Source organism: Periplaneta americana, chromosome 14 (assembly GCF_040183065.1).
Source record: "Periplaneta americana isolate PAMFEO1 chromosome 14, P.americana_PAMFEO1_priV1, whole genome shotgun sequence".
In the NCBI taxonomy this organism is placed as follows: Eukaryota; Metazoa; Arthropoda; class Insecta; order Blattodea; family Blattidae; genus Periplaneta; species Periplaneta americana.
This window is the reverse complement of record NC_091130.1, coordinates 159,503,516-159,516,359: the sequence shown is the minus strand read 5'-3', so window position 1 is coordinate 159,516,359 and position 12,844 is coordinate 159,503,516. Positions and strand designations below refer to the sequence as shown.

At 37.7% G+C, this 12,844-nt stretch overlaps 2 protein-coding genes across 2 annotated transcripts in view; one reads left to right on the top strand and one right to left on the bottom strand.

The window, feature by feature from the left end:
* The window catches only part of frc (fringe connection), a 267,265-nt gene that overhangs the window by 26,768 nt on the left and 227,653 nt on the right, over positions 1-12,844 (top strand). The gene's annotated exons all lie outside the window — the stretch shown is intronic.
* LOC138713031 (uncharacterized) overlaps positions 1-12,844 on the bottom strand; it is a 36,621-nt gene that overhangs the window by 6,404 nt on the left and 17,373 nt on the right. Inside the window, exons 3-6 of the mRNA XM_069844714.1 lie at positions 8,877-9,056; positions 4,301-4,382; positions 3,717-3,769; positions 328-363 (exon numbers count right to left, since the gene is read on the bottom strand). Coding sequence (XP_069700815.1) covers positions 328-363; positions 3,717-3,769; positions 4,301-4,382; positions 8,877-9,056 — 351 coding nt within the window. The remainder of the gene's footprint in view (positions 1-327; positions 364-3,716; positions 3,770-4,300; positions 4,383-8,876; positions 9,057-12,844) is intronic.

Here is a 12,844-nt window from a genome sequence, read left to right as displayed (position 1 = left end):
CTAACGAGAAAGAGAAAACATTACTTCCACGACTTACCACTGCTGAGGTGTCTTCCGCCATATTTAACTATTTGTCAGATGAGTTGACGCCTAAAATCTTAAATTTAAAGTTAACAAATAGTTAACAATCTGTTAAGCGAAACTAGTAATGAAGACATGAAAAAAAATTAACAAACTTTTTAACAGTCGTGAAAATGTTCTAACAATACTTTGGAGAAACCGGCCATAAGAATGTCTGTACACAGCAACTCAAACCCCTGCTTTGTAACTTAACTGAACACGAATTGAAAGAGGGGGAAATATGAAGCACGAAGTACAGGTACTTACCGCGCCTGTCTGTTGGTAGATGCACGCCAGGTAGTCCTGGAACAGCAGAATTGAGCGATCAGTTTCTGCATCACAGATAAAGGGCACCACCGAGGCGGTGGAAAATAACTCCTTGAACATAATATGAAGTGCCTCACCTACATTGCTTCAACAGAACCGAGAACGAATCATATAACTATCACATCATTGCTTTGTGCGCCTTTCGTCTTCGTCTGCTCTCAAACTCTCAATTTTGTAAGGGTATTGCACACTAAGTGCATAATCACACGTGTTATGATCTGGTTCGTCACTCGTAGGTCAATATATTTTACTGGAACTAATTTTCTTTACCCAACATCACCGAAGCCTAAACCAACCAACCCACCCACCCACCCGTGGTCTGAATCTGAAATTGTTAATGATAATGGGAGGTTTTCACATTTCGGAAGATACATTTCCGTCATTACGAAAACTGTGAACGATTAGATAAAAGTGACTAACCGTTCAGTTGGTACGTTGCTGTGTTAACGTAATGATCAGGTGATGTCTGATATTAAAGGTTTGATACAAACTGGAAAGTTACAGGAGATTTAAGGAAATACAAACGATTGTGTGAAATGCCTGTGTTAAAATTAACGTAAAGCAATAATACAATGTGTTGCGTACTTTCTTTAACACTGCGTATTTTATTTGGTATTCATAACCCATTAGATTTCAAAAAGGCGTATGACTCGGTTAAGAGAAAAGTTTTATATAATATTCTTATTGAATTTCGTATTCCCAAGAAACTAGTTCGATTAATTAAAATGTGTCTTACTGAAACTTACAGCAGAGTCCGTATAGGTCAGTTTCTATCTAATGCTTTTCCAATTCACTGCGGGCTAAAGCAGGGAGATGCACTATCACCTTTACTTTTTAACTTTGCTCTAGAATATGCCATTACGAAAGTTCAGGATAATAGACAGGGTTTGGAGTTGAACGGGTTACATCAGCTGCTTGTCTATGCGGATGACGTGAATATGTTAGGAGAAAATCCACAAACGATTAGGGGAAACGCGGAAATTCTAGTTGAAGCAAGTAAAGCGATTGCGTTGGAAGTAAATCCCGAAAAGACAAAGTATATGATTATGTCTCGTGACCAGAATATAGTACGAAATGGAACTATAAAAATTGGAGATTTATCCTTCGAAGAGGTGGAAAAATTCAAATATCTTGGAGCAACAGTAACAAACATAAATTACACTCGGGAGGAAATTAAACACAGAATAAATATGGGAAATGCCTGTTATTATTCGGTTGAGAAGCTTTTGTCATCTAGTCTGCTGTCCAAAAATCTGAAAGTTAGAATTTATAAAACAGTTATATTACCGGTTGTTCTGTATGGTTGTGAAACTTGGACTCTCACTTTGAGAGAGGAACAGAGATTAAGTGTGTTTGAGAGTAAGGTTCTGAGGAAAATATTTGGGGCTAAGAGGGATGAAGTTACAGGAGAATGGAGAAAGTTACACAACACAGAACTGCACGCATTGTATTCTTCACCTGACATAATTAGGAACATTAAATCCAGACGTTTGAGATGGGTAGGACATATAGCACGTATGGGCGAATCCAGAAATGCATATAGAGTGTTAGTTGGGAGGCTAGAGGGAAAAAGACCTTTGGGGAGGCCGAGACGTAGATGGGAAGATAATATTAAAATTTATTTGAGGGAGGTGAGATATGATGGTAGAAACTAGATTAATCTTGCTCAGGATAGGGACCGATGGCGGGCTTATGTGAGGGCGGCAATGAACCTCCGGGTTCCTTAAAAGCCAGTAAGTAAGTATTCATAACCCATACGTGGATACTATTTCCATGCCTGTTGTGTGGACGAGGCACGTTAAATACAGAATTATGTGGAACGGACTGTTTCGAGACACGAGTTTCCATAGTGACATCGGAGTGAAGCTTTCATGTCAAAACGTTTCAAATGTTTTGCATTGTACCTGCAGATAGATATTTCACGTAAAAATACTCTCATTTGAGTCTGTGTTAATGCGTTTTGTTAAGAAAGAGATTTTTATAGCCGGGAATATAATTACCATTAGGAGTTCGTTCCGTGAAATAGAACCAAAGAAAAGCAACGGAGGAGGAAGTCTTAGATTTGGCGCAGACATTAAATTTGACAGGAAACGAGATCTGTCTATGTAACGTGTATATCTAGCTGATATAATCTAATATGCTTAACATGATATATAGGCTAGTAATATATGTAATCTAATGCACATATCCTATCGATTTATCTGTCTACCTGTAGTACTGTAAGTTACGAACTCCTGCTTGCACTGAATTCTTGCCATTTGGCTAGATGCTGCTGAAAGCACTTTGAAGTACTAAGGTACGGTCACACGTCGCTACTCTTGCAGCGCTGCAGTACAAAAAACTGCGCAACTCTCGTACTGCGACGTGTGAACAACGGTGCAACCCGAAAAGTAGCGCTGCCGAACCTGCAGCTCGCTACTTTTCCATGCCGCGCGCAACTTAGAAGTAGCGACGTGTGAACAGGGTTCTCAGGGTTGCAGCCGCAGCATTTTTGATATCGGTTTTGTTGAAACTTTTGCTGCGGTTGCAACCAGTGTTGCCAACCAAATGTGCCAATGATACTTTTATTGTTTGGATATATTTTAATGTTAGATGTGATGAAAATAAATTATTTGTAAAATTTATTAAATACATAACACAATCTGAGCATAATTGCTGACGATATAATTCATTTTTTTAAATTCTCCGTAGCGTAGTTCCAAACAGGAGGGTTGCCAACATTGATTACGTGAATATACTGTTGGTTATCATTTAAGCATATAGGCGTTTTTAAAAGCTTTATAGTAAAAATAATGTAAATTTCTGAATACTAGATACGACAGAAAAGCAAATAATAGATAAGGAAGCTTTGGCATGAGTTTCTTAATAATGCGAACATAACCACAAAATGTATATTGAGAAGTCAACTCGGAGATGGAAACCTGCAGCATGACTGCGGCTGCAAAAGTAGCGCCTTGTGTGTGAACAGACTCCCAACCTCCAGTTGCAACTTTTGCTGCACTCGGGTTGCGCAGCACGAAAAGTAGCGTGCAGCGCGCTGCTTTTGGCTTACGTGTGAACACGACACGCAACTTTTGCAGCTGCAGTAGAAAAGTTGCGCTGCAAAAGTAGCGATGTGTGACCGTACCTTTAAACGTCACGTTGTGTGAAAATGTCCTGTTCAGAACTGCAAAGTATTGCATAACCCCCAGGCGCAGCTTGCGCTGGGCACAGCCTCACCCTTTAGCGTACTTCACTTCTTCTTCATATTGTTACGTTCTACCTGTGTTTGACGTGCTTACGTTTTCTTAACATCGGAAGTGCCTGGAGGCATGCATAACCTTATGTACCTTGAATTTTTCGTCTTCAGCGAAGTGTCCCTGTTTGGCCTTCTCGATGTGATCTGAAAGTAAGAAAATGAAGTGACAGCTCGAAGCAAGATGATATAGTCTGTGTTTTCAAGAAAATTAATCGAAGTGTTCTCATTTTGCTTGGAAAATAAACTACAATAGGCCTACTTGTCTTTTCACAATGAGCAGTCTCGATATTTCCTAAGCTATTCTGGAGTACCAAGAGGATCGAACTTAGGACTTCTTTATTATTTTTTATTTGGTTATTTAACGACGCTGTATCAACTACGAGGTTATTTAGCGTCGATGAGATCGGTGATAGCGAGATGGTATTTGGCGAGATGAGGCCGAGGATTCGCCATAGAATACCTGGCGTTCACCTTACGGTTAGGGAAAACCTCGGAAAAAACCCAACCAGGTAAACAGCCCACGCGAGGATCGAACCCGCGCCTGATTGCAACTTCAGATCGGCAGGCAAGCGCCTTAATCGACTGAGCCACGCCGGTGGCTCCTCTTTATTAAATTTTGTGCTCCAGTTCCTTAGCGTGTGGCAGTGGACTTCTATTGGCTTCTTGTTACTTTACCTCTATCAACTTTAGTTTGATCCAGACATGTGTCACGGAGAAGGAATAACATCTCCTTGGTATCCTCGTCCAGTGCGTCCAACTGTTAACAATTAGAAACCTTTGTTAACACTACGCAAATTGCGAAACGAAAAACAAAATCATATTGAGTAAAGACTTTAAGGAAGGGTTCACTGTCGTTTGGAAAATAGGATGCACGAGCAGTTTCATCAACCCTGGTTTGTACATGATAATGTGAACAAATAATAATAATAATAATAATATTATTATTATTATTATTATTATTATTATTATTATTAATAGAAATAATTTCTAATCTAATAAGGGCTCGGATTCCTATGGCAGGTCACATTTTTATTCTGCTCTCTTTTTTACAAACTTAAGTTAAATTAAACACATTTCTAGTTTTTCTGAACACAATGACACGGCTTTAATGGTCATATAAATGCATATTTCAGCATTACATCAAATTTGATCCAAAAATGTTAGTAAAGCATATTTTTGGTCATATTACAATTAAATTTTCTAACAGTTCTGCAAGTATTATTCATATGTTTTGTGTCAATAATGCAAAATAGTATATATATATATATATATATATATATATATATATATATATATATATATATTGCGTTTCATTATTTATTTTGAATTTCCTTTGCTTAGAAATATTTTGTGGTTAATGAAGTTTGAAGATAACTGGTTTCGCCAGCGGTAAGTTATCGAAACATAAAGGACAAAATAATGTTAGGAATATGGTCAGATTGTTGCTGGTCGGTCTTGCCTTCACCCCTCACAATCATGTGACGCTTAAGAGGTTCCAACCCCGCTGTTGCCAGATAGTAATCCGTAAACAGCCAATGATTCTGTAAACATAGCTTTAAAGTAAATAGTCAGGCTGAGGGCATTTTTCATTCCCTCCCCCTCCTTTCTGTTTTATAGGCTGAGCAATGTAAGGAGTTGATATCCACAAAAAATTGTACAATAGTAAATGAAAAGTTCGTTAAAGTAATTTTGCACAATATTTAATTTATGTTGCACCATATTTCCAAGTTTTTATGTTATATTTTTAGGACATAGGCAATAGACATCGGAACTTTAAATTAATAATGAATGTGAACATTGTAAAATATAGTAACGCAGTTAAAAATTTCGGAGTCCACATGGATATAAATCTAAATTGGAAAGTGCAGGTCATACAAATCACTGAAAAAAAAAGTATTTTCAATACGCCACTGACTTAGGATCCTAAATGCCACTCCCAGCCGCCCTCAAAATATGCTTGTGATGCCTCACCTCCACGTTCTCTTCACGGTCCTAAACAACTCTCTGACAGACGTGCCCATAAAGCTTCCAAATGTTATCGTCAGCTACACGGTCTATCACTATTATTCAAAACAGTACATTCCTCTACTCCTCAGTATCTCGCTTCACGCTTCCGTCTCCAGTCAATTAGTTCTGTTTCTAATCCCCCAACACAGAACTTCTGCATATTCTTAATCATTTAGGGCATATTCATAGACGTTCTTAGCGCGGGCTTCCGGTGGATGATCAGCGAACTAACGTTTTTCGTATTCATAAACCAGTGTTAGCAATATGATATGATATGAATCCTGTATAAGTAATCACTCTATAGCCGGGGCTAGTTTAGCACGCTCGTAGCGCGGGCTAGCGAAATGTCTATGCATAGCATCCTTAGTGTTGCAATCCCCGACTTCGGAATTCTCTCCCGTGCTAGATCAAAGACTGTCGGACCCTAAGGTCGTTTCAGATTAATCTTAGAAAGCTGTTAGATTGTAGCTAGACATGTTTATTATACATATGAAGAGTTCGCGGGAAAAACGATGAATGTCACAGTTTTCTTAAGGTTGATGTCATTATCTAATTCAATGGATCAGTGGACCTGGTTGGCGAGTTGGTATAGCGCTGGCCTTCCATGCCCAAGGTTGCGGGTTCGATCCCGGACCAGGTCGATGACATTTAAGTGTGCTTAAATGCGACAGGCTCATGTCAGTATATTTACTGGCATGTAAAAGAACTCCTGCGGGACAAAATTCCGGCACATCCGGCGACGCTGATATAACCTCTGCAGTTGCAAGCGTCGTTAAATAAAACATAACATTTAACATTCAATGGATCACTACGAAATTTAATGTTGTTCTTATGAAAAATGGTAAAAAGGAATATAGTAATCCTTTCCTTTATTTTCTATAGAAACAGCACTACATCTTGCAGTTATAGACTCAATTAAATCATTATCTAATCCTTAACAGAAATGTGACATTCATCGTTTCTTCTGCGAACTTTTCATATGTAAGCTCATTAAAGATTTATTCTTAGTTGTAATATTGTTTCAATAACCGTCTATACGCTATTTTTCTGTATTATTATAGATATATTCTATTAGGAACATAAAATCCAGACGTTTGAGATGGGCAGGACATGTAGCACGTATGGGCGAATCCAGAAATGCATTTAGAGTGTTAGTTGGGAGGCCGGAGGGAAAAAGACCTTTGGGGAGGCCGAGACGTAGATGGGAAGATAATATTAAAATGGATTTGAAGGAGGTGGGATATGATGGTAGAGACTGCATTAATCTTGCTCAGAATAGGGACCAATGGCGGGCTTATGTGAGGGCAGCAATGAACCTCCGGGTTCCTTAAAAGCCAGTAAGTAAATAATTATAGATATATTCTACATTACGAGTAGCTGAAGTTTCAAGTCGTACTGTTATTTTATTATCAGAATGTGTAGCAGATATCCTAGATAATTTTTTATTGAGTGTTATAGTACGAATTACATTGTAGTTCAGTTTGATAAATGAAAGAGAAGGTCTACTGACCTTAACTTGTAATTCTAATTCTAATAATAATGTTAAGTTCAGAATGTAGCTTGTATCTTACTTTTATTCAAAATGTTGATCACAAACTGTACGACCTTCCGTAATACTAATTTCATCTTCATAACTTTCACTCCTTTCAGTATGATGATAACTTTACTCATGTCTTAATAAAATTATCCTAAATTAATGTCTTATGCTAATTACTAAACATAGTCCACTGAGTAAAATCTATTTCTTCATTGTTTCTATACATAGGAGTTTAATAGTGCCGTAAGAAACCTATGTAATATGCCCAGAAAGACACACGGCAAGTACAGGGACATCATTTTATTTTTACTTCAATTTTTATTGTTCCTGAGATTTTGAATGTACTTCACTCCCACCCCTTCTACTAAGGGATTAGTCATAATAGTCTTACGGTCATAGTAAACAGTACGTTCCAAAAATATGTTCGCGTTTTCCAGTGACGAAAGAGCTTTCAATATTGAATCATTTTCGCACAGGTACTGTCGTCCATTTGCCTACGTCGTATCCCGGTTTCCCCCACCTGCTTTTATTCGCCAGCTAGTGGCTGGGCTGTCTTAGCTCTTTTCTGAGAACATTAATTTCTGTTAGGAATTGGACGTTTACGTAATATTATACAACTGTTTAAAATAACTTAAATAAAAGGGCCTCTTTAAGTAATTGTCACGTGATTTACCCCCTTTCTACGACCCTAAGACATAACCACTTGGACGGACAGTAGATAGCATGTCTGAGTAATTTTATCTGTGCGGGTCGGGCAGAAGTGAAGATTGAATTTACAGTACTTAAGGTACTCTTTTATAGAGTAGGTACAGAATTATTTCAATATGAGTTACTAGTACGAAGGACGAAACTGGTAATTGGAATTACACACATTAGAACTGAAGCCTGTATCGAAATGAACGGCCACCATTTTCAAAAATGTGTTTAAATATCCATATTATGATTATTTTTCAATTTAACTTCATTCTCTATATTGTACGCTAATGTGCTGTAGACAGTATAATATACACTGCATAATGAATACGTCCACATGGACAGCTCAGTTGGTGAGTAAAAACACTCATTGTTAATACTGTACTGTATCTTGATTAAACAAAAACCTAATGAAAACTATCGAACTCAAAGGGAAATATTTCCTAGTTTACGTAAATGGATGAAGTACTTTTCTTCCTTCCTATACCTAGTAAAGTGATTTGTTTGTATATTACGCCAGTATCATCGAACTCCAGTCGTGGAAGGGGGTAGCAAACGGTGTTTCCGGTTCTTAACCGTTGATCCAAAGGTATAGCCAGGTTAATATTAGAAATGTTAGTAAAATAAAATGATGTCCCTGTATATAATTTAATAAAATAAGATTTGCGTGGACTTCATAATCAAAACATCTGAATTTCCTCCGAACGGAAAGTTATAGTCTCTGACGTCAACGTGATTGATAACGGAATACGATGAAAGAGTAATGGAACGGAGAAAAATTTTCTCCGGCGCCGGGATTTGAACCCGGGTTTTCAGCTCTACGTGCTGATGCTTTATCCACTAAGCCACACCGGATACCTCCCCGGCGCTGGAAATATCATATGTACTCTGGTACATTAAAATAATATATATGATAACGGAATGCCCAAATTAGTCGCATACCTGCATTATTATAATTACTGCTAATATATGCGCCGCGTTTCATCGCCGGTGTTGTAGTGTCTGTGGACTCACCCTGGAGTCGGCTGCCACTGCGCCCAGGAGTGCGATGGCGATGAGCAGCATGGCTTCTGAGCAGTTTGAAGACTGCTCCACATTGCGCGACTCATATACTGCAAGAGCACGTCCTCCGCCACGCCCCTCGAAGGACGCCCTTGTCAGATGGTGACAATCGCTTGCACAGCAACCCAATCGCTGACATTGTGGAGCAAGAACATAATTATTGGAAACGACCCTTGTGCAACGCTGATGTAACTATTTCTTTGTTGCCTGCTTTTAGACGTCTGCTAGCTATACTTACTTCCTTACTGGCTTTTAAGGAACCCGGAGGTTCATTGCCGCCCTCACATAAGCCCGGCGTTGGTCCCTACCCTGAGCAAGATTAATCCATTCTCTATCATCATATCCCACCTCCCTCAAATCCATTTTAATATTACCTTCCCATCTACGTCTCGACCTCCCTAAAGGTCTTTTTCCCTCCGGCCTCCCAACTAACACTCTATATGCATTTCTGGATTCGCCCATACGTGCTACATGCCCTGCCCATCTCAAACGTCTGGATTTAATGTTCCTAATTATTGTCAGGTGAAGAATACAATGCGTGCAGTTCTGTGTTGTGTAACTTTCTCCATTCTCCTGTAACTTCATCCCTCTTAGAGCCAAATATTTTCCTAAGCACCTTATTCTCAAACACCCTTAACCTATGTTCCTCTCTCAAAGTGACAGTCCAAGTTTCACAGCCATACAGAACAACCGGTAATATAACTGTTTTATAAATTCTAACTTTCAGATTTTTTGACAGCAGACTGGATGATAAAAGCTCCTCAACCGAATAATAACAGGCATTTCCCATATTTATTCTGTGTTTAATTTCCTCCCGAGTATCATTTATATTTGTTACTGTTGCTCCAAGATATTTGAACTTCTCCACCTCTTCAAAAGATAAATTTCCAATTTTTATATTTCCATTTCGTACAATATTCTGGTCATCAGACATAACCATATACTTAGGTTTGAAAGTAAATCCCGAAAAGACTATCTCTTTATTTCCTTCAAGTAAAATTCCCGTGTTTTCCCTAATCGTTTGTGGATTTTCTCCTAACATATTCACGTCATCCGCATAGACAAGCAACTGTTGTAACCCGTTCAATTCCAAACCCTCTCTGTTATCCTGGACTTTCCTAATGGCATACTCTAGACTAAAGTTAAAAAGTAAAGGTGATAGTGCATCTCCCTGCTTTAGCCCGCAGTGAATTGGAAACGCATCTGACAGAAACTGACCTGTACGAACTTTGCTGTATGTTTCACCGAGACACATTTTAATTAATCGAACTAGTTTCTTGGGAATACCAAATTCAATAAGAATATCAGAATATCATATAAAACTTCTCTCTTAACCGAGTCATATGCCTTTTTGAAATCTATGAATAACTGATGCACTGTACCCTTATACTCCCATTTTTTCTCTGCGTAGCTATACAAAAATTAAACCAAAAAAACTCTGAGAGATTATAGAGGACATCAAAACAAAACATTATTTATAATACAAATTTTAAGCTACTAGCTGGTGGTGGTGGTGGTGGTGGTGGTGGTTTAATTTCCTTTACACAGGTACAGTGTATGGACATTAAAATTCTACAACTTACCTAAAAGGTCAACGATACTTAAAATACAATGGGTTATTACATTGCAAAATTGTAAATCATACACTAATACTTGAACTTTCTTATAAGTAATAATGACATCAGATTACATACCCTAGTCAGCTAATTTTACGAAGAAATGTTCCAAAATGCCTGCATTGACTTCTATGCCAGAGTTGCATTGACGTAACGAGAAATGTCTAACGTGGGCGAAGACTCCAGCATCGTCTTCAATTTCCCCTGCTGTGCAACTATCCAGCCAGATCCTCGTCTGTTTCAACGAGTGTCTCGTAAACTGGGCCTTCAACCGACCCCACACAAGAAATCTGTTGGAGAGAAATCCGGGAGCAGGGAGGCCATGGAAAAAGGCTTTCTATGTCAATCCAGTATTGTTAAAATCGATTCAATTCAATTTATTTGGCCATTAGACATACAGTTTTAGGCTTCGTCAGAATACATTGAAAAACATATAAATACGTTTAAAAAACACTAATAAAAGAAACAGTAAAATTTAAATAATACAATGAAAACATGAAATAATTTGAAACTTTTAAATTAAAGAAAACTAACTAAATTGTAATTAAACTTATTTATTAAAATATAATTTCATACAAATTTGTGTTCAAAAACTCAGCAACAGAATAAAAAGGATTATTTAATAACCAATTGTAAAATCTAGTTTTGAAACTATTGATTGGTTTTTATAATATTGACTAGGGAGCTTATTATATAATTTCATCCCCATAATTAAAAAGTTTGTGTTGCTCTTGTATAATCTACAATATGGAATATTAATTTGTTCACTATTTATAATTTCATGATCATGTATATTGGCCACTAATGAGTAATTGTCGATATTTTGTTGAGTGTATCTAAATACCTACCACATTGTACACAATGACACATCTTCCAAGAATCGAGGCAGTACTTCCCTTAGGAACGTGAAGTTCCATTTAATCGCACGGGTTCGACCTACATAGGGTCCTGTGAGAAAGTAGTCCACTGCATCTATCCACAAGTGTCTGTTGATGCCATGGGGATTGAATTCACTGCACACATGAGAATTATGGACGTTGAACACTCCATCACGCTAAACAGAGCTGAGGATGGGAATGTAGGTTGCATTAGACACTGCTCCAGGAACCAGTGTGCATATTCAAGCCCGTACGAGTTGAAGCACGCAGCGGGCGCTCGGATTAGGTTTCTTGCTCTACTGCAATGCACCGAAAGGGGGGTAGCTGCTAAAATTAATTGATCTTTCGCAACCACACCAGCGAATAGGGATTAGAAAGAATGGACACTGAGCGAATTTTCCTGTGTTTTGTTTCTCTGTGCGCCAGCGGCTAGTTCCACTTTCGAGCGCTAGAGGTAGTGTAATCGAGTATACGCTAAGATAATGATTGAGAATAGAATTAAGGTACAGGATCCAAACATCGCCTACCTTATTGCATAATCCAGTAATGCTTTACTTCAAATAAATTAAAGTTAACAGCTTTTCCTTATTTCTCAGTGACAAACTAGTTGTAATAATAATATTTTATATTTCAGATATAATACATTATATTATAAAATAATATAATACATCATAAAATTAAGTGTCAAATTCGTTTAATATTTGTATATAATATAATATACTGTAGGTATATGGTGTTACTACTCATAAGAGTTTTGTTTTTCCATTTTCAGTGCCATCAAATCATTACATATTTTAATTGTTGTTGGGGTCAACGTCTCAACTCTCATTATAAAGGAACTCTAGAGTCTAGACATTACAGTTAATGAAGGATTTATTATTTTATGGATCCAATTTATTTTATTTGAGTACATAATGTACCTAGATGTATTAATTATATGTGTTATATTTCCGCTGTGTCGACTGCTAGCTGGTGTGATGTCAGCGCCAACTCTAGGGAGAAAGCAGAATCTCACGCTCTAGCTGGCTTGAAGGTCATTGAAATCAGTCCGGCTACATCAAAGGTACCGACGCGAAGTGTCCATTCTTTATAATCCCTATTCGCTGACCACACCCACCAAAAGTTAAGGAAATTACTAAATAAAAAAAAAATAAAAAAAAAGAGGGCAGTTTCATCTCCACAAGCTCTTTCTATGTTTGTGGAAGCTGGTAATTTACTTTGTCACCAGCTATTTATGTGCCTTATTGTTCCTACATTTTCTGTTCTATTATTAACTTAAATCATACACATTAACTGTAATTTTAGAAGTTGTATCAAGTGGGCATAAAGTTGATATTTAGAAACTCGCTGCTTACGCCATGAATACAGCAAATCTATATGTTAAGCTGCAAACGTGGCATCCAATGACCCCCACAATGCATAAGAT